Here is a 21,244-nt window from a genome sequence, read left to right as displayed (position 1 = left end):
AGCTGTCAAGGGCAGTCCACACACAGCGACGATTACATGTCTCCCGTCTAATCCTCGTGTTCAGCTCCGGCTTCTAAACTGTCAAGGTTTTGCCGCGACCTTTGCAGAAACAACGTGGTTAACGCCACACACACACACACACACACACACACACACCACACACACACCACACACACACACCACACACACACACCACACACACACCACACACACACCACACACACACCACACACACACCACACACACACCACACACACACCACACACACACCACACACACACCACACACACACCACACACACACCACACACACACACACACACACACACTCTCTAACGGTGACTGGCTGCCATGCAAGGCACCAACCGGCTCATTGGAAGCAATTGGCAGTTAGGTGTCTTTGCTCAGGGACAGTTTGACACACCCACTAATGTCAGCCCTACCTATGCGACACTGAACTGAACTTCTGAAGGTGACCTTCCGTCAGGTAGACCGGTATGGCATTCAGTATAACAGAGATCAGCCCGTTTACTCCAAAAACACATGCCAGCCCTCAGATTCTGGCTACTGTCACACACCATCTACGCAAAAAAACAACAATGACTCTGCACCAGCGAGAATGACGTAGGTTCGCCCTTCAGGTCGTTTCTTTAAAAAGACGGCTCAGGCGGCTGGAATGCGGCGGGGCCGCTTCTCCCTCGAGACGAATTGACAAAACCGCGGCGCACACACCTTTCGAGTCACGGGTGTCCACTGAGCGCCGAGGGCCTCCAGGAAGCTGGAGCTGTGCTCGGGGCAGAAGAGGGCGTGCCAGAGCTCACGGGGCACGGAGCTGAGATTGGAGAGCCAGTCCCAACGGGAGAGAAGGTCTCCGCACTCCACAGGCTCCCGGGACACGAGCACCTGTAGATCGTGCAGGACATATCACCATGTTTAGTTCGGCCAGGTAAGCAGTGTTCGGCTAGGTAAGCAGTGTTCGGCTAGGTAAGCAGTGTTCGGCTAGGTAAGCGGTTTGTTCATACATTTGCGTGTTGCAGTATTACGATAAAAAAATTAAACTGAACTAGGCCCTGGTCCTTATCTTTGTTGTGCAGGTAGCAGTTGAAATTATACTTCCCTCCAGCGTCTTTCAGCGCACTTATCCCTGATTATGGGTATGCACTTTGCACTTTGTTGTACGTCGCTCTGGATAAGAGCGTCTGCCAAATGCCATTAATGTAATGTAACATAAGGGATAATCCACCACGAGGCGGTCTGCTACTGTTGTGGAATAATGACTGCCGTGGAGGCGAAGGTAATGCATAAAAATGCATGGAGGGTTTGCACAGATGTAAAGTCACTACTGTTGGGCAAGTCTCACTGCTCCCAATCGTAACACTGTAAAGGCCAGAGCCGACGGCAACGGGTGTTGCATTAGCCGGTTGACCAGCTCATACCCAGCTAGACCAGCTTTATGACCAGCTTGGTCATGCTAGTCGACCAGCACATACCCAGCTAGACCAGCTTTTCCACCTCAAGCTGGTCAAGCTGCCATAGCTGGATTTTACAGCAGGGCTGTCACTGAAGTAGCAGAATATTGCTGAAGAAAACAGCTCAAGCTAGGTTTTGAAACCGCAGGTAGCAAGTTGACCAGGTAGACCAGCTCCATAGTGAACATGGTTTGCCCAGCTCAAGCTATGCTTTGAAACAGCTGGTAGCTGGCATTTCACGCTGGCAGCTGGTATTTCAAGCGCATAAGTGAATATCGTTTCCCCCTTTTGAAGGTTCATTTTGGTGGTGTCTTAACCACGCTTAAGGCAAAAGAAGGTGCTTCACATAAGGCAGAAATCACAGGCAGGAATACAGCGCCTGGAGCTCTCACCTGGGTGGTGGTCTCCATGACAGAACCCATGACCCGTTTGGCCCAGGCGTTGGCCGAAGCTTCATCCTCCATCAGGGCCAAAACCAGCTTCATGAGGCGACTGCCATCGTCCTGAATGTTCTGCATTTGCTCTGTGTGAGGGGGAAAAGCAGAGGGGGAACTGGTCAGACGCATCAATGCTCATGCCGTGAACAATCCTGCCAGAGAACATGAATGACACCTGTGCAGTATTTCCGTAGATTTCACGATTTGTACGTAAATGTGTATTCAAGTGACCATAAACCCACTTCCAGGTTCATGCAGTTCCCCAGTGGTGAACAAAGCGGGGCAATAATCTGTGATGCTACCTCTGTGTTCACGGAGGAAATTGTGGTCAAGATGTGCCCCCACCCCCCCAGTCCCCTCAGGCACCATCAACGTGAAGTTCGTTAAAAGCCAGTACCGTATATCACTGCAGTTCCTCAAATCACTAAACAGCACAGCAGTGGCAGAAACAGACTGGAGAGATTTTTGAGGTGGCCACCTCAGTTTAATTTTGTGCCGACTTCACATAATTCCAACGAAGGTGTCAGGAGGAAAAAACAAAAAAATTATATAAACATTAGAAATACAAGCATTGTCCTTGGTAGAGTTCTCTCATTTGTAACTGCAATGCCGCCTCAATGACTTTGTTTCACTGCGCTGTGAGATCCCTTGCGCCCAGGCACATCCCAAAAAAAAAAAAGGTTTCATGGTTTCAATTTTGCAGATATAGCCCATGAAATAAACAAATGTTTATTAGAAAGGGGGATCGCAAAGAGGGGCAGGAACAGGAGCATCATCTGACGACAAAAGGGCTGTTACAAAAAGTACAATTCACAGGACGAACAAGATGTGGCTTAATTTGACCAGGTGCTCAAGAGCGAGGAACTGCCTCTTCCGCACTCTGAGCCTGAGATGGAAGCCCCTGAGAAGGAACTGAAATGCAATCCGTCTGGAACACGGAAGCTTCCGGAACGGACTCGCAGCTCACACACGTACCCTGCTGTGTCTCCAGGATCTGCGTGGCCAGCTCCATGGAGCCATGGGCCACCATTAGGGCAGTGCGGACAATGCTCTCGCCTGGGAGACCCTTCAGCAGATCCAGGGCCATCGAACCCACGTCCAGGAATCTGAGGAGAGGCAGCGAGAGGGAGAAACATGACAGGCTGCAGTGCAAAAAAAAAAAAAAAAAAAAAAAAGATTAAGCCTTGGCCTTGACTAAATTCAATTTTGAATTTGAATTTCGATGTGTGCAGCTCCAAACTGCAAGGGACAAGACAGGAGGATAGCCAGTTGCCTTCTACCCTCGATCTGTCCACGGCGAACTCTAGACCTCATTGCCCATCAGTCACCAGTAAGGCTTAACCAATCCCTATTACCCCCGATAACATATTTAAGGCCAGTTCATAGTTAGGCAATATATAATTGGCCCGGTGGCCTATACAAATCGTGGTATGACAAAAGAATATGAACCAAGAACGCATTGCCAAAGTGGATGCAGTCACGAGCTCAAGGCCTGGAAGCTAGCTGATAATTACCGATGCAAATGTTCTGTAATAAGGTTGTTATGACAACTGAGCCGGCCACGGGGAGTTTGCGTGTTCTCCCTGTGCCTGTGTGGGTTTCCTCCGGGTACTCCGGTTTCCTCCCACAGTTCAAAGACTTGAAGATTAGGCTACTTGGGGGGGGGGGGTAATTAACAGGGCATTGTTGCAAAAGCGCAGTCAACCTACCATGTATAAATAAAAGTTTATAAATAAACACATTTAATTATACAACACATATAATTTAATTAATAACTTCAATACAATTTCAGTTTCAGCAATGTACCTGGATGGATACCTGTTTTACCACTTTGAAACCCTATCCAGCCTATTCCCCAGGGCCAAGACCCATTACTGCCTGCAGCTTTCCCATGGAAACCCCCCTGGCTTGTCCTAGTAGGCCGCAATGCTCCCGCAGTGGCAGCGCGAGTCCCAAAAGCGCATTCAGGCAACAATGATGACAGTCTCCAGCCCTCAGGAGCGCCACTTCCCATAGACAGTTTCTATTGTAACCAGAAAACTCACACACAATTTTTTTTTTTTTTTTTTTTTGCGATTTGATTGGCCCAGTCATTCAACCAGGTGCGTGAGTTCCTGGTCACAAGAAAGAAAGACAAACGGCCCGGCAAGTGGCTCCCGAGGACTGGAGCTGAGCGACTCTGCTCCAGTATAAACAGAACGGCGGTTCAGCGGGTGCCTACATTTGCTCTCCCAGGCTCTTCGGCGAACCACTGCCGTTGTAGGAGGACATGGTGGGGAGGGAGAATCGGCCCTCGGCCTCGGGGCTGTAGGCGCTCAAAAGACTGCTCAGCATCCGATTAACAAAGCTGATGTCATGGGAGGAGACCTTCTGACTCCAGGCCTGGAACACCTGCGGAGAGATAGGGTTGTAACAACATTCTTGGCATTTGGCAGACGCTCTTATCCAGAGCGACGTACAGTTGATTAGACGAAGCAGGAGACAATCCTCCCCCGGAGCAATGCAGGGTTAAGGGCCTTGCTCAAGGGCCCAACGGCTGTGCGGATCTTATTGTGGCTACACCGGGATTAGAACCACCGACCTTGCGTGTCCCAGTCATTTACCTTAACCACTACTCTACAGGCTGCCCCAAGGTAGAGGTAGAGAGTCAGTCACAAGGTAGTGTGAGTCACAAGTAGATCTGGGTCAAATGCGTAATTGAATGACTAGGTTAGCCCCTATATAGCTCCGGTATTACCCAGATAAAGCATGGCTATGCCCTAGTCAGCCAGAAAGTTAACAAAATATAGCCGTCTCGATGGTCTTTAACCGACCTTTGACCGACTTTTCACCCTGAACAGCACGGGAAAGACTTGACAATCATAACAAACAAAAGACTGCAGGTTTATTTAAGCCATTTTCACTTGAAAGGTATTTTGCCAATACACAGATTATTTTACCCGATTACTAATTAAGGCAAGGATTCGTCTCATTGTTAACAGTGAAAATAATTACAGTCCACCTCTTCTCCTGGGTGAGTATCCCCATGGCACCAAACTGGTGGAAGTATACCTGGAGCTGTTGCTGTGGCTATAGTCACCGGTGCATTGTCCCATAGTTACTTATCAACTGTCTCTAAGGTAACAATCCCCCAAGAGACCTCAATGAAATTGGGACAAACATGGGGAAAAAGAAGAGCATGCAAGCAAGAGAGAAAGAAAGACGGGGAGAGGAAGAGAGAGAAACGTAGAAACAAAGAAAGGACAAAAGAAAGAAACCCGAACCAGAGATTTGACTTAATCCGACATTGTGGAAAGTGCATGAGACCAAAAGGATCATCAGTGCTTCGTCCAATTTCAAATGCCCCCTCCCCGCAGACTACTAGCCGCCTACGCTGAATTTGAAATGCAATTTTAAAAGCTGTGGGAGCATTCATAGCTCACGAGAAAAGTTGCCAGAACCGCCTCCTCCCCTGTGTATGTGTCACCCTTTGAACCAAACATTTCAACCGAACGTGTCATTACCCAACACATAAGACGAAGGTTATAGCCAAAATGGTGGGCCATTAAGAGACGACGTGAATTTGTCGGAGGTACCATAGACTCTCAGAAATAAAGGTAGGAAAAGTGCCTAAACATTTACAAATGCTTGTCGCTGGGGCAGTACCCTATAGGAACATTAAATTGTAACCCCTAACCAGCAAAATAATTTATTTGTACCTTTTATGGTTGGAGAACATTACATTTGGGAAATGTGAACCTTGAAGAACTAAAATGTACCTCCAGTGTCACTTTATTTCTGAGACCTGGATCTCTCATGTATTTTCCATTGATGATGCTTACCAGACAAACTCACAAGGAAATCATACAGAGATTAATTCTCTCTATATTGATGGTCTCTGCTTTCTAATAAATAAATCATAATAAATCAAATGTTACATGTCTGGGCCTAAATTAACATGGAGACTTGTTTGCATTTCTGCCCTTGTCATCAGTAATTGATGCTAATCATGCTAACACAAATGTCAGTTAATGACATTGGCCCAGAATGCCCGTTTTTCTGCCCGTTTCCACAGAAATATCTGCCCTTGTCAGCTTCTGCCCGTACAGACCCACTCTATTCTGGAGTCCTTACCTGCAGGATCACCCGGTCCTGTTTAATCCATCCAAACAGCCGATCCAGACTCTCCCCATTACAGTTGGTCACATTGTGACACACATAGGAGTTGAAAGTCGTGTAGTCCATCAGCACGGCAGCCTAATGGGAAATGTAGTCACAATGCGACAAATGACAAAAGACACCATGTACCAGCGTGGAGACAAAAATAAATAAATAAATAAATAAATGAATGAATAAATAAAGGCACAATGCATCACCCTCATGAAAGCAATGGACATAGCACAAAGTCAAAGAAACTGGTCCGCTGATAATAAATCACACATTTACAAGTTCACATTTAACTGCAACTTCGATAAGATTTACTTTACGTGCCAATTTTCGGCGACCATTTTAAGTTCAGCTTTAAAATGACTTCTATTGGAAAAAGGTTTAAGTTTAAGACATTACAGACTGCATTGTGCCACACATTGTGTCAATCAAAAGTAAATGACTGTTTTAAGCACATGAATGAATAGCATTTACATAGTACGTCTCCGTGATCTAAATTAGCATTACAGTGAAGAGGAGGACACACACCAAAACCACAAGCAACAATAAAGCCCTCTCAGGACCTAACATCATACAAAGTAGGGTTGCACGATATATCCTATATTTACCCACATCGAGAGATGAACGCATCGCAAAACTGCTTGAACTGCGATTAATAGTATTTATTTAAATGCATGCTCTGTTAAAGTGATTGGCTGTTCATGTTCAATAATAGCATGTCAAAAATAATGCTATTATTTAGCCTTATTTTAATTCAGTGGGCATAGGCTATTCATTGTCTGGGGTCTATGGTAGCAGTGCACCCAAGGCAGAAAGACATTAGAACTGTGCTCGCTTCAATCGCAAGTCATATCGTCATGGCAATATTGTATATTTACTTATATCCCTATTAGAAAGCAAGTCAGAGCTGTGGAGAAGGTTCCACTAAACAATTAAATTTAAGCAACAGCCACCCGTTTGTATGATGATGCTGCAAATGCCATTTGTCACAACTGATTTCAATGACCTTGTTTATTTCCAGCAATATGTTTACTTCACCCGCCCCCCCCCCCCCCAGAAAAGAAAAGAAAAAAATGATAGTATCATAACAAGAAATGGGGCCTACCCAAGGCAATGGGACCTTAACCGACTTGATGGCAGTCTCCTCCGTGTTGGACAGGGAAGTGTTTGACGGAATCGCAAGGACTTGACTCAGATTAATATAGACACCTGTGCGTGGTCACATAGCAAAACCAGAGTACCAGGTACATTACATTACACAACAGTCATTTAACAGACACTCTTATCCAGAGTGATGTACAACAAAGTGCAAAATCGTGAGCAGGGACAAGTGCATAGGAGACCCTGGAGGGACGGACGATTCCTAGAGTGATCGGTATACCATGGTCGGCAGCTAGAATACTCTGAATACTAAACAACTCTAAATGGTCTGCATTTATACATCACCTTTATCCAATGCACTGTACAATTGATCACGCACACTCCAATGGTGATAGGCTGACATGCAAGGCACCAACCAGCTCGTCAGGAGCATTTGGGGGTTAGGTGTCTTGCTCAGGGACACTTCGACAGACCCAGGGTGGCTAGGTCTGTCGACTGCTCTTACTGCCTGAGACAATGTCGCGCAAAACTGCAATTATAACCTATAGCATTTACTTACCAGTTTACAAAGTTACCTTTGCAGTTTGCAGTGCCCTGGTAATGTATACACACACATGTATACACCCACACAGGAAATGATAGTAGTAGCCTCAACCCTTTTTCCATATGTTAACATACTTGTCAAGCACACACACACACACACACACACACACACAATGATTCACCTTGGCCAGGCCAGTTGTACATGTACTGCACGAAGTCGAGAGCTTGATCCAGGGCCGGGATCACCATGGCAACGGGAACGTGAGGGAAAGTTCTCTGAACGGAGATCAGAGTCCTACAGTGCATGGAAGAGACAAACGCATCTGCAGCTCCATACGCACAGCGGGTTTTGGGTTTATCTTCACAGAAAACGAAAGCTAAATTTAAAAAAACATGGTCATATTGCATGTCTATGCATATACACTCAGTGAGTACTCTATTAGGTAGACCTATACACCAGCTTGTTAATGCAAATATTTAATCAGCCAATCAGGGCGGCCTGTAGCGCAGTGGTTAAGGTACATGACTGGGAGATGCAAGGTTGGTGTAGCCACAATAAGATCTGCTCAGCCGTTGGGCCCCTGAGCAAAGCCCTTAACCCTGCATTGCTCCAGGGGAGGATTGTCTCCTGCTTAGTCTAATCAACTGTACTTTGCTCTGGATAAGAGCATCTGCCAAATGCCATTAATGTAATGCGGCAGCAACTAAATGCATAAAAGCATGTAGACATAGTCAAGAGGATCAGCCATTTCCCAGACCAAATGTCAGAATGGGAAATAAATGTGCTCTCCTGGGATTTTCACGCACTCGAGTATCTAGTTCACGGAAAATGGTGTCACACACAAAACATCCAGTGAGCAGCAGTTCTGAGGGCAAAAACGTGTTTCTCATTAACGTGTTGCGTTAGGGCCAGACTGCTCCAAGCTGACAGGAAGGTGACAGCAACATAAATAACCGCACATTACAACAGTAGTATGCAGAAGAGCATCTCTGAACACACAATGTGTCAAACCTCTAAGTGGACAGGCTACAGCAGCAGAAGACCTATGGGTCTGAAAATTAAGTCTAATAAAGTGCTCAGTGAGTGTATAACCTCTCTCTCTCTCTGCACATCCACATACACACACTTGTACACATATACCCACAAGAACACACAGACACACACCTTACACACACTCATACCCACATGCAGAAAAAAAAAATGCTCACAGGCCCACACATACACACACAGAACAGCACACATAGGCACACACAAACACACACAAGCACGCATGTGCCCATACGCAGACACACACACAGACCAGCACACACATACACACACACACACACACACACACACACACACACACACACACACACACAAGCACACAGTTGCCCAGACACAGACACAGACACAGACACAGACACAGACACAGACACAGACACAGACACAGACACAGACACAGACACAGACACAGACACAGACACAGACACAGACACCTCTGCCCTCTCTCACCTCTTGATGTCACGCAGGAGAGAAGGAAAAGAGTAGTCGGGTCCAAAGAGCTGGGGCAGCCTGAGGGCCATCTCCCACAGAGGGTTCAGCAGCTGGAGCTGGTCATACAGCAACACCGCCTCTCCCACCGTGTTCATGAGCTCCACAGGGTCGTTCAGCAGCTGCTCAGTCACAACCTGGGGCAGGAACCGGAGTAGAGACTGCACAAAACTGTGGACCAGGCACCCGTTACGTTGCCCCCGCCCGCTTACGATCCACGGGCCAGTGAAAAAGAGTGTTTTTTTTTCAGGTTGACGGCGCCGCCATTTTGTAAAGTTTGGAGCCGGAGACTGAGCCGATGCGGCTCCTCCATTAAGCGTGTGAGAGAGAGAGAGACGTGATCTGTCCCCGATTCGTCCGCAAAGCATTGCTCTACTGTCCTAATAACACAGTTACTTAAAGAAAATCGGCACATGGGGAGGCATTTTTCAGACCGCAATTGTACCATTGACTTTACATTGAAAATGGGTATGAATGACCGCTGCGTGCACTAGTCAGCACCATCTCATTTCACAACCAGGAAATGAGCTTTAAGTTAGAAGCCGCCAGAGTCATACCTCCACCTTTTTATCTATTTATTTTATTTTATTTATCAGGGACAGAGCATATGAATCAACATTTTCCACATCAATGTGAATGTGCCAGAGTTAGCTAATGAGCTCATTTTCATCTGTAGTCCCTAGCCTGCATTTGCGTTTGTATTGTGGGAGGAAACCAGAGTTCCCAGAGGAAACCCACGCAGACACAGGGAAAACATGCAAACACAACTTCCCCTGCGGGTACCGCTTAAGTTTTCTGGGTGTGACCCTAGGCCTAGCACCATGAAAAAAATAAATAAACAAACATGTCCTCACAGGACATCGTATGTTCCCAGGACATAGAGCCGTGTCCTTAAACGTGGGTCTGTCAGGAAATTAGGCTCCGTCACAGGTCGTGGGCAAGTAATTGAGGGAAAGATCGGGACACGTGGATATGTCAGGAGGTATGGGCGTGTCAGTGGGTGTGACCATAGATATGTGGGTGTGGCCATGCCGTTGTGGATGAGGTGACCGAACTATGGGCACGCGGCCATGACACGTGTGTGAAAGAGCACCGATTGGCGGGCGTGTCCGGCACCGCAGCCCCCACCTGGTTGATGGTCAGCAGGAGGACCTCCAGCAGAGTGTCGTTGGTCCTGCAGAAAGTGAGCAGGCCGTAGGTGAGGGGATCTACGGAGGGCGGGGCTGAATCGCCGAGCAGGGACAGAGAGACGTTGCACAGAGACCTCTTCAGCAGGTTCACCGAGGCCAGCATGGCGTTCAGAACCTCCTGTGGGCCCAGAGGTTACACCTTTCAAACATAACTCCACCACCGCGAACAGAGTTTTGGGTTCAAATACTTTCCTGTTGCTCGAATTCATCTTGCCTGAAGGAGCTGAGCCATCCAACAGCACCAGGCTGTGAGGTTTGTACTTTTTGATAATATTTCATGGGTGCCAATACACCACCAGACAAGCTCAGCAAAGTGTGGGAAAGTATTTTAATCCAAAACAAGTATGTATTTGACCCAGATCTGACTGCAATTACAACTTAATTCAAGCTCAGGTTTCTACTGACCTTCCTTCCTATTTTTTTTTATTCTAAAACATTATGAACCAAAAAGAAAAGGACAGAACAGCGTGACAGCACGCCTCCTGTTCCAAAGGAATGTTCCCCAGTGTAAAATACAGCTACCAGCCATTTGAGAACACAGCTTGAGCTGGTCAAACCGTGTTGCGTATGGAGCTGGTCTGAACTGGTCAACTGGTTGAACTCACCCAGTAATACGCGTCACAGTAACCAAGGGTAAAGGTTAAATTACAATGCTGGTGAGAAGCCTGGTTAGATATCGTAGCCACATTTACACCTGTGCACAGGTTTTGTGCTTAAGATAACACACTGCATTCTTATTCCATTCTCTATTTGGGTAGCAAATGCTAAACAAAGGCGCCGAGGTGGAAGGAGAATGCTCGCTAATTTCAAAGGCTGTGCTCATTTCAAATCTTTCCATCTAAAGGCATGGCGACAAAAGGCACAAAAGAAAGGCCTGGGAAAACATAATACTGGCTTTTGACTGGTGTGGTTCAGAGACAGCAAATAGTTCGACCTGAAAACATGTTTAAAAAAATATATTGTTGTTTGTACCTGTAGATAAGGGCAAATGAAAGGCAGTCAATCATCTTAGTAGAAAGGATGCAGATTATTTTGCCATAACCGGGGGGAACAGAGGTTGAGAGTGGGGAACGATCTTTTGAACATTTATTTAAGTTCATAATTCATACAGGGCAGGTTGACCGAGCACGCGTGCTCTTTTACAGCAACACCCAGTTAATGTCCCTCAAGTAGCCTAACCCGTATGTCTTTGCATTTCTTTTTAAGATTATTTTAATGTCTAGCTCACCTGGTCTTCCAGCATGGTCGAGTTCAGGGTGGCCATGAGGACAGTCTTATTGGGCAGACCTTCATAGCTGGAATCTTAAAAAAAAAAAGTAGATCACACAATTACAGTTGTTCATAATACATGCAAAACTAATTGTTTAAAGATACAATGGGCCATCTTCATTTAAGACAGTTAGGTGCATGTTGCACACTCATACGAGCCCTTCTTTTGGAAAAATAAAAACATTTAAAAAAAGAGGGATTACTGCTAAGAATACGAAAATGTTCTTGCATAGTGCATTGTTCCTGGAAATAGGAATCAACTTGGGTAAAATACAGCCGAGTCAGTTTCGTTTTGATTCAAGGTCCATACTCAGCAATCTTTGCCAGATATGTGCCATTTGTGTGCCATCTTCGTTTGGGGGGGTTGCGAGCAGGCCGCCATGCCGTTTGAGATCATCTAAAGGGTCTTCGTCAAAAGAGAGGAGGGACAACCTATGACACAGAGACAGAAACAGGGCGGGGCATCAGTCCCTTAACATACACAGACAGCACTGGGTATAACGGCCAATCAGCTAAAGTCTCATCATTCACTTGTCAGCGGCACCGGCGATGTCACAACACCGGGACGACCGGCGGGAGCAGAAATACAACCGTCCGGAAAATTCCACCACCGCTCACGCTCAGTGGCGCAATCCGAATGCCAGGCGTACCCGAACCGCGGAGCAGCGGAACTGGTTCCCCCGGGCTCGCCCAGTCCAAAAACGCAGCCGAACGCCAGAGTACGGTCTGAGCGAGCTTCATCTCGGCCGATAGTTGACAGAAAAGGTGGCACATTAAATTGAAATGAGAAACACGTGTCATAGCGGTTACGTAGATTTCAAATGCCTAAAATTTAAATGCCTAGTTTGCAATCTCATACAAATAAAGGGCTTAGCTTTCCGTCCCCACACATACTTCTGTATTTGGGGGTTATGTTTGAGCTTGTGTGCATGCGCGTGTGTGTGTGTGTGTGTGCGCGCGCGTGTGTTCCTGCGTGTGTGTGTGTGTGTGAGTGCGTGCTGTCAGATTCTTTCTTTGTGTGACAAACAGGTAAGATTATAAACAAAGGAGTACGCAGGAGCACTGCAGTGAAAGTATTTCCTGACTGCGGAGTACAGTTCAGATCGGTGGGGAGGCACGCAGCTTTCAACTTGCATCCGTCTCAAGATATGCTGGAATAACTTACCAATAGGGAAGATTGGGGTCTGTTGTGACACTGGGTCCATTGTTACCCGATGTTTTTTCCCCCCCGATCAGAAACAAGCTAACCTGCTGTAAATCACATTACACACACCCCCATACACATCCTAATTCACCTCAGATTTCAACGAACTGGTTTTGCGTCAATTTCGTGCTAACAATCCACCCTGTATCATAACTGACCCTGTTCTCCCCGACTGTAACTTCAGAATATATGGTGGATGTAATACGGCTGCCTTCTGTTTTCATAGAGTGCAGCTGCTTGAACAAGTACGCTTGGCGCGAGTAAAACTTCTCTCGGAACAACGCAACTTCCCTCAAAATCTTTACTCGAATGCCAAGGCAGTCTGTAGCCTAGTGTCTAAAGTACATGACTGGGACCTGGAAGGTTGGTGGTTGTGGCCATGATAAGATCTGCAGAGCTGTTGGGTGCTTGGGCAAGGCCGTAGCAGCGGGTCATACCTCCGGAGGTCCCCGGCAGTCCAGTGTAGACCCTGACCGCCGGCCCTGGACGTGCCTCGGAAGCGAAGCAGGTGGGACTTGTTGGAGCAGACGCTGTCCGTGCGGCACATGAGCGTCTGCAGAAAGGGGAAGAACCCAGAGCTGGGCAGGTTCCGAGGGGCCACATAGCCTGGAGGCAGAGAAGGCTTACATTAGATTACAGCATTTAGCAGACGGAAATCATATCCCAGGAAAAGTGTGCTGAAAATCCAATAGCAGGGGTTCCCGAACCCCTTTCCAAATGTGACCCCAAATTAATGTTCACACACTCGCACGACTCCAACACCCCACTCACACCCATCTGGTGCCAAACAACACCCTTTAGCCACGACCCTATACCACAACCTCTCATGCCTCATTGCTTTATTATAGCTGGGCTGTTGTAATGTAAAACATGAAACGGCCTGCACTGACATTTTAAAGAGAAGTTTTTCAGCCGACTCCATCCTGAAATCGAGTGACCCAACATGGGGTCCCGACCCACAGTTTGGGAACCCCTGACCTCGAGGGTTCCAAGTTTTAGAGTGATCACACGGATAAAAAACCTGAACAACCTTGTAGAATAGCTGTGTGAATGCCGGTTCTTTGCTGGAGCCACTTATCTTGATCAATTATGGGTAATGAAAACATTACAGGACAACATACAGGAAGGTCTCCCGTGTGAAAAAATATAAAACAGTGTGTGAAATTTTCCTTTTTGACAATTTCAAATGTCACAGGACCCAGAGATTTCCACATGTGGTTGGCTTGGATCACATGCGGAAAAGAAAACTTGAAGTTTCACATTTTCAACATTGCACAGATGCACCTTATCCAAAGCACTTCTTTGATGCTTCTCATTCACCCATTCATACACACACTCACACACCAACGGCGATTGGCTGCCATGCAAGGCCCCGACCAGCTCGTCAGGAGCATTTGGGGGTTGTTGTCTTGCTCAGGGACACTTCAACACACGCAGGGCAGGACTGAGCCGGCAGCCTTCCAACTGCTAGACGACTGCTCTTACCTCCTGAGCCAATGAGACGACTGCTCTTACCTCCTGAGCCAATGAGACGACTGCTCTTACCTCCTGAGCCAATGAGACGACTGCTCTTACCTCCTGAGCCAATGTCACCCCATAACGGAGTATTAGATGCAATACTCACGAAACAATTTAGACTAGCATGTTCAAATGAATAACATGAATAAAAAATTAATAAATATTACAAACTTAAATGTTACATGGTTAAATAAATATTTCTAAAGCATCATGTTTCTGGTAGCTCGTTACCAATTAACAGTAAATATTGTATGATATGTTATCTTTGAATCAAGTCATTGAATATTTACATTTCATTCATTTTATTAACAAACCTAACATTTCCTATTATAAATCTGTATAATAGATCAAATCAGATTAGATCATACCTTTTCAATTCACCATCTTGACTGCTTTCAGGAAAATAGTAAGGACTGTGCTTTTAGCCAACGAAATGGGTTAGTTTTCAAAGACTTATTGATGTTCAAGAAATGTTATCTTTATTTGAACAACATTGATAAATGACATTGCACAATATCAGATAATATAATCAAATTCCTTTCCATCGGTTCACTAGTTACCATAATTCCATTGCATCACGGCAAGAAATACGAGTCACGAGCCCTTGAGAAATGAGATCCAAGCGTAGAGCATGGATTGTGCAATATTCACTGAACATGACCCGTTTATGTTTTGCACACATCTAATTCATTGGGTTTTTCTGCAAGTTGATATTCAAGTCAGACAAGTATTTTTTCATCATGTTTCAACTGGTGCATACTATAACCCCACAAGTTTCTCTCCAAGGTTATCACTGGTCTGGCCCAATGACTGAGAACTGACCGAACTGGGGTCCACTGACTCAACTCGGACAGAGCACACATGGGTTTAACAGGGGCCGTATGTACCCAGCATAAGTTGATTTAATACTGAACATTTTACCATGGGAGTTCAGGATATACAGCATACAACAGAAGTGAGTACACCCCCGTACTCAGCACGGAGGTGGGAGAACGATGATATGGGGCTGTATGAGTGCAAAAGGTGTTTGGGAGATGACATTTATAGACGGCACCATGAATGCCAGCGGATATACTGAAGTACTGGCTCCCAGTCCCCAGAGGATCCCAAGCACACTGATCCAAAATCACTCAAAACTTTCTAAAGTAGAAAGAGTGAGCAAGTATGTTGCCTGACTTTAATCCAATAGAACACCTTTGGGGTATGTATTTTAAAGAGAAAAGTAGAGCCCCCCCCAGCAAAAAGCAGCTGAAAAAAATAATAAAAATAATAATAATAATAATTGTCTCTGCAGTTAAGTAACACCCCCAAGTGTAGGAAGGTTCATAAAGATCACGTTAGTTCAAATATGAGCTCTTTCTGAATCCACTACATGCATGGTTTAAGTGGGATTACAGATTCTGTGACTGAGTAATCAGTCCGTCACTCTTTCCTCCTTGATGAAGGAAAATTCTTATGAAGACAATACAGCTCAAAAACAACGTCCACTTGGTGGGCTCCATGGGGAATTCTGGGAGATGTAGGCTATTAGGGGAAGGAAGGCCTAAACAAAGTGTACAGGTAATGTAGGAACCTGCTATCCATGTCCCCAAGGACACCGTTAAACACTTTGGCAAAGTAGAAACACAATGCAAATACAGCGCTCCTCCATGACTAAAGTATGTGTATCTGGAAGATGGGAGGGTTCGAAAGACAACTATGCAGTACACACAAAAAATATATATATTAAAAAAATAATGGATTTCATACAACAACCCTGTCGAGTAAAAGGGTTCTTTGTCAGGTAAAATGGTTCTTTTTACGGAAGTCTTCACACTTCAAACCTGCAGATCCAATCAGCAACGCGTCATAGGAATGCCGGCAGAGCCTTCCGGGGGGAAAGCGAACCTGTGTCGGCCATTGTTCTGAACAGGGAGCCATTGCAGGGAGTTGCCATTTTAGTATTTTAATAAATAACAATATCAGCAAATTGCATTAAATCCTTGGGCTACATCTAAAGACCAGCAGAGGCATTTGGGCAAAAATAAAATGAACCGGACCCGAATGCTGTCCTCACGCAGTTCGCCGCAGGGTGAACAGATTATCCAACTCAACTGCCTGAGGGTATCACTCCCGGTGTGTTTTCTATTGTATTACATCCCACATCAACTACATTAATCATCCATAAGCAGTATTCACAATTTCTAGTCTAATGGTGTAACCCTCCCCCCTTTTCCCCCTTTATCAAATGAACAAAGGAAATATAACATCCATCAGAAAATGCTGAAAAGGGCAGGGTGTGTCCAAACTATTGACTGGCACGGCCATGTCAACAATACAAATCTCTTTCCTGGGTGACGCAGAAGAGACACATTTCTGAACTACAGTAAACCCTGGACATTTTAACCCAGTACAATCCCTCGGAAACCAGGACTACGGTGTGGCTCCACCCTGCCTACCATGACATGATCCGATTGTTGTGAGGCTTTTCTAAGAGTCCGCGCCGGCAGCGAATTACCTCTTGGATATGCCGCGTTGGAGGTAACCGAGAGCAACGCAGCTTCTTTCGATTGAAAATACATTGAGTAACACGGGCAACGCATTTCCATGCACCGAGGAGTTTTGTTACAGACGGAACAACACAATTATTACATAAATAAGGTCAATGGAGGGAGGATATCGATTCTATTCAAGCAGTGAATAGCAGGAATACCATAGGACATGGCACGGCTCGGTGACAGTTTTGTACAGTAAGGAGGAGTGTATCTCAGCAAATCAAACATAATGGATTCAATTAACATTTGTCCTTTCTATTTTTTTTATTTTATCTTACAGAGATTGGTTAGTTCAGCACCAAGAATTTGTAATATTATAAATAAATAAATAAATAAATAATCACTTTGTTTAATAATCACCAATTTATTTTGCGGGTGAAAGCTACCCAGTAAGAAAAATCCAGAATCTCGATGTCTCCAGGGGTGAGCAGACATCTGGATGAGATTAACCCCAAAATAGCTGAGTCTTTTATAGCCTGGCTATGTCCTCTCTGGCTAGAAAGCTTCTACTCTTCACCTAAATGCAGACAGGTCTTCACCTGAACGCCTCGACCAGGAGCATCCAATCTCACCCCAAAAGTTCCAGTGCGGGAACAGCTTTTCGTTTTAGGCCAGCACTACGACACCGGATTCAACCAATTAAGCAATCTTATTCTTCAATCTTAATCTTATTCTTCAATCTTAATCTTATTCTTCAATCTTAATCTTATTCTTCAATCGAGACCTTGATAAGTAGAATTAGGGGTCTGAGGGCTGGGCTAAAACAAAAACTCACACCCCTGTAGGTCCTTTACGATTAAGATCGGACACCTCTGGCCTTGACGGCATGTTCACTGGGTACAGACAAATGTTATGTAAAGCTCACGAGGGATATTTAATTTGGGAATATCACAAGCTTTCATACTTACACGTGTCTTTCAGCACGGGGGGGAACTGTGAGCGTGTGATGGCGAGGATGATGAAGATGACCAGGGGCCAGACTAGCAGTGCCACAGACCAGGCCTAGCAGGAGAACAACACAAGCAGCATCAGAGCCAGAACAACACTACAGTCAATGAGCACTTTATCCGGGACTTTTTTTTTATTTTTTTTTTAAGTCTTCTGCTGCTGTTGCCTATCCACTTAGAGGTTTGACGCGGTTGTGTGTTCAGAGATGCATACCACTGTTGTAATGTGCGGTTACTTGCGTTACTGTCACCTTTCTGTCAGATTTGACCAGTCTGGCCTCTCTCATTAATAACGCGATTTTGCCCGCAGAACTGCTGCTCGCTGGATGTTTTTGTCATTTCCGCACCATTCTCTGCAAACTCTAGAGACTGTTGTGCGTGAGAATCACAGGAGATCAGCAGTTTCCTAGATACTCAAACCACCAGCAATCATTCCACGGGCAAAGTCACTTTGATCCCATTTTTTCCCCATTCTGATGGTTGATGTGAACATTAACTGAAGCTCCTGACCCGTATCTGCATGATTTTATACATTGCGCTGCTGCCACACGATTGGCTGATAAATTGACATACTTATTCATGCGAGTATGTTAAGATGTATTAATTGCTCACTTATTAATTTACAGAGAAAGTAATATCAATTGTCCCAAAGGTGTGTATGGTTCAGTGAGTATATTTGAAGAGAATGTTTTTCCGGTGACTGCAGGATTTTGCTGCCACTACTGGCTCAATCAGCTAATGAGCCATATGCACCAAGACTGATTCTCTCATAAATTAGACCAGGATAAAATGTTATAATACAAGACAACATTTATCAGCTGCTGTTTATACTACGGATATTTTATATTTGTGGCTATAAATCACAAATAATGTAAATGATTGAGCTAAAGAAATAAGAGAAGTTGGTCCGAAATCCAGAAACGGATACGGCCCAACTTGTCCATCCCTGGTCTAATGTTCGATATGAACAACACAATGAAATATCCACAAACATTCAGGTAAATGTTTTATAGACCGGGATACATCTTATTTATCCTGCAGCGTGTTTTTTTATCGATTCTTAAATTTTACCAGGTGATCTTCGGGAGATTAGTAACCCCTTCTTCAAAAGCGATCATTTCACCATTTCACCAGTTGGTTTCTGGAAATTATCAATGTCATTTTCATGAGAGATCTGACCAGAAACTGATACAAAACAGGGAGTTTTACTTACGGGCTGTCTAATGACGCTCAGGAAATTTTTCCAAAGAAGAAGTCGTAATTGGTGGAAGAACGAGGCCATCTGTAAATAAATTCATGAATTAATAAAATGTATTTATCAATTTACTTTATTTATACAGGGGGGATCACACTGAGACAAGTCTCATTTTCAGATGAGCCCTGTGTAGACACCAATACAGATACACCGGCGGAGCTCGTCTTGTGAAAGACAAGTTGTCGGCTATAACGTGGATATAGCTTTTTACCTTGCAGTGATTCCTTTGAAAAGTTGTCGTTATCGATATCCAGTAAAATAAATAGATCCTGGTGGAGACATTGCGCTAGGTAGGTCCTAGCATACAATTGTCTCCATAGATGAAGCTCTTGGCAAAAAACGAAAACAGATATAGTCGATATAGCCCAGCCGATTTAGAAAACAGTTAACACGTCGCGAGCGGTAAGTAGCTTAAAGACACTGGCGACACTTAAGGCTTCAGTAGGCTATATTGTTCAAGTGGGCGGGTCTCAGAGAGACACAGAGAGCACAGTGCACACACGAGGGGGACATCGTTATATATTATTTTAATAGTATGTCCACACTTACATTATCGCCTACATTATCGAAGTCAGACGTAATATGATCGCGTCAAACTTTTTATTTTTTCTACAAAAAAAATGACCCATCGCTAAGAGAGGGAGCGAAGAGAACAGAAAGGCTGATTTGCTGCACAAAGATGTAAGGGTTTTAAAAGCTATTGGTTTACAATAGCACCCAATCAGCACTTCGAAAGATGAAAGAGTCGTTTATGTAGGCTTAACAAAAAAAAAGCCTTTTTTTATAACGGTGTACAAGTGAATGATGCGCGGGTGCAACAAAATTTTCAACAACACTTGGCTTAGTTTATCACTTAGCTTATGTCTCGCCATTTTTTAATCGCAGTTTAATTAGGGAACTGCAATTACTGTTACTGCAGTTGTCTACAAGCAACCGTTCACGTATACAGTAGCCTATGCGCGCTCTATAATATTACATGACGTAACATTAATGGCATTTGGCAGACGCTCTTATCCAGAGCGACGTACAACAAAGTGCATACCCATAACCAGGGATAAGTGCGCTGAAAGACCCGTAAATGTATGAACAAACCGCTTACCTAACCAAACACTGGTTACCTAGCCAAACTAAACATCCTGATACACAAGTAAATATCACAGAAAGACAACAATTAAGGTTTACATGGAGGTAGGGAGGGACAGGGAGTGATGCAGCTTGAAGAGGTAGCAGAAGGAAGCAGATGGGAAACAGAGGCTAGACCGGTAACCGGGTCCGACTGGCTGGCTTAAATACACTTTCAAATTAACTAAGCGATTAACAGGTGTGGGAGCTGGGGGAAAATAAAATGAGAAACAGGTGAGAGTGAAGGGTGGAGACACGTAACAGGGAAATTGGGAAAACAAGGACTGGAGTGAGAGCACAGAGAAGAAAGGAAAACGGAAAAAAACAATACGGACGTGACAATTAAAGGGTATTTTTTAAAATACATTTTGGTTTCACATGGGGCGGCCTGTAGCGTAGTGGTTAAGGTAAATGACTGGGCCCTTGAGCAAGGCCCTTAACCCCACATTGTTCCAGGAGGTATTGGCCCCTGCTTAGTCTAATCAACTGCAAGTCACTTTGGATAATAGCGTCAGCTAAATAAATAATGTAATGACTCAGAGTCTTTGCTCTGGCCATGTGTGAATTGCATGTTCAAACACAGAAAAAAGCAAAAAACTTTTAAACTTGGGTCTAGATTTAGTTTTTTCATAAGTCTCTGGTTTCAATCAACGTGTCCTTTTTATCTACAAATAAATGTAAGCATTACTTTTTGGATAGACCTTTTGCATTAATTCCAGCGCATTCGGGCTGCTTTGTTACAATTAGGCCAGACTTCTTTTTTTTTTTAGGAAGAAGGTTGCATTTTACTGATGTGTTCATTGAGCTGGCAACATGAAGTCTGTTTCCCATGAGAAGGTAACTATGTCTAGTCGGAAGGTTGCTAGTCAAACCCCACCCGGGGTGTGTTGAAGTGTCCCTGAGCAGGACACCTAACCCCAATTGCTCCTGACGAGCTGGTTGGCGCCTTGCATGGTAGCCTATTGTAGTTGGTGAG

At 44.9% G+C, this 21,244-nt stretch overlaps 1 protein-coding gene across 1 annotated transcript; it reads right to left on the bottom strand.

The window, feature by feature from the left end:
* Positions 1 to 430: 430 nt before the first annotated feature.
* On the bottom strand, positions 431 to 19,595 carry LOC133125221 (glucosylceramide transporter ABCA12-like). The gene is made up of 15 exons (XM_061236976.1): positions 19,358 to 19,595; positions 19,105 to 19,173; positions 17,853 to 17,946; positions 13,330 to 13,498; positions 11,999 to 12,120; positions 11,648 to 11,721; positions 10,358 to 10,537; positions 9,191 to 9,366; positions 7,878 to 7,990; positions 7,157 to 7,260; positions 6,019 to 6,141; positions 4,127 to 4,296; positions 2,881 to 3,011; positions 1,861 to 1,991; positions 431 to 902 (listed from the first exon to the last, which is right to left on the bottom strand). The coding sequence occupies exons 2-15, from the start codon at positions 19,171 to 19,173 to the stop codon at positions 663 to 665; spliced, it is 1,896 nt and encodes a 631-aa protein (XP_061092960.1). The 5' UTR covers positions 19,358 to 19,595; the 3' UTR covers positions 431 to 662.
* Positions 19,596 to 21,244: the final 1,649 nt, after the last annotated feature.

The sequence above is a fragment of the Conger conger genome, chromosome 3 (assembly GCF_963514075.1).
Source record: "Conger conger chromosome 3, fConCon1.1, whole genome shotgun sequence".
NCBI classification, from domain to species: domain Eukaryota; kingdom Metazoa; phylum Chordata; class Actinopteri; order Anguilliformes; family Congridae; genus Conger; species Conger conger.
The sequence above is the reverse complement of the archived record's forward strand: the minus strand, read 5'-3'. Positions and strand labels throughout refer to the sequence as shown.

Excerpts from the sequence above, each read along its gene's own strand:
- LOC133125221 (XM_061236976.1), bottom strand. The coding sequence starts at position 19,173 with ATGGCCTCGTTCTTCCACCAATTACGACTTCTTCTTTGGAAAAATTTC. Across the intron at positions 10,538-11,647 it reads CGACCATGCTGGAAGACCAG|GAGGTTCTGAACGCCATGCT; the intron begins GTGAGCTAGACA and ends CTGGGCCCACAG. Across the intron at positions 7,261-7,877 it reads GTACAACTGGCCTGGCCAAG|GTGTCTATATTAATCTGAGT; the intron begins GTGAATCATTGT and ends GACCACGCACAG.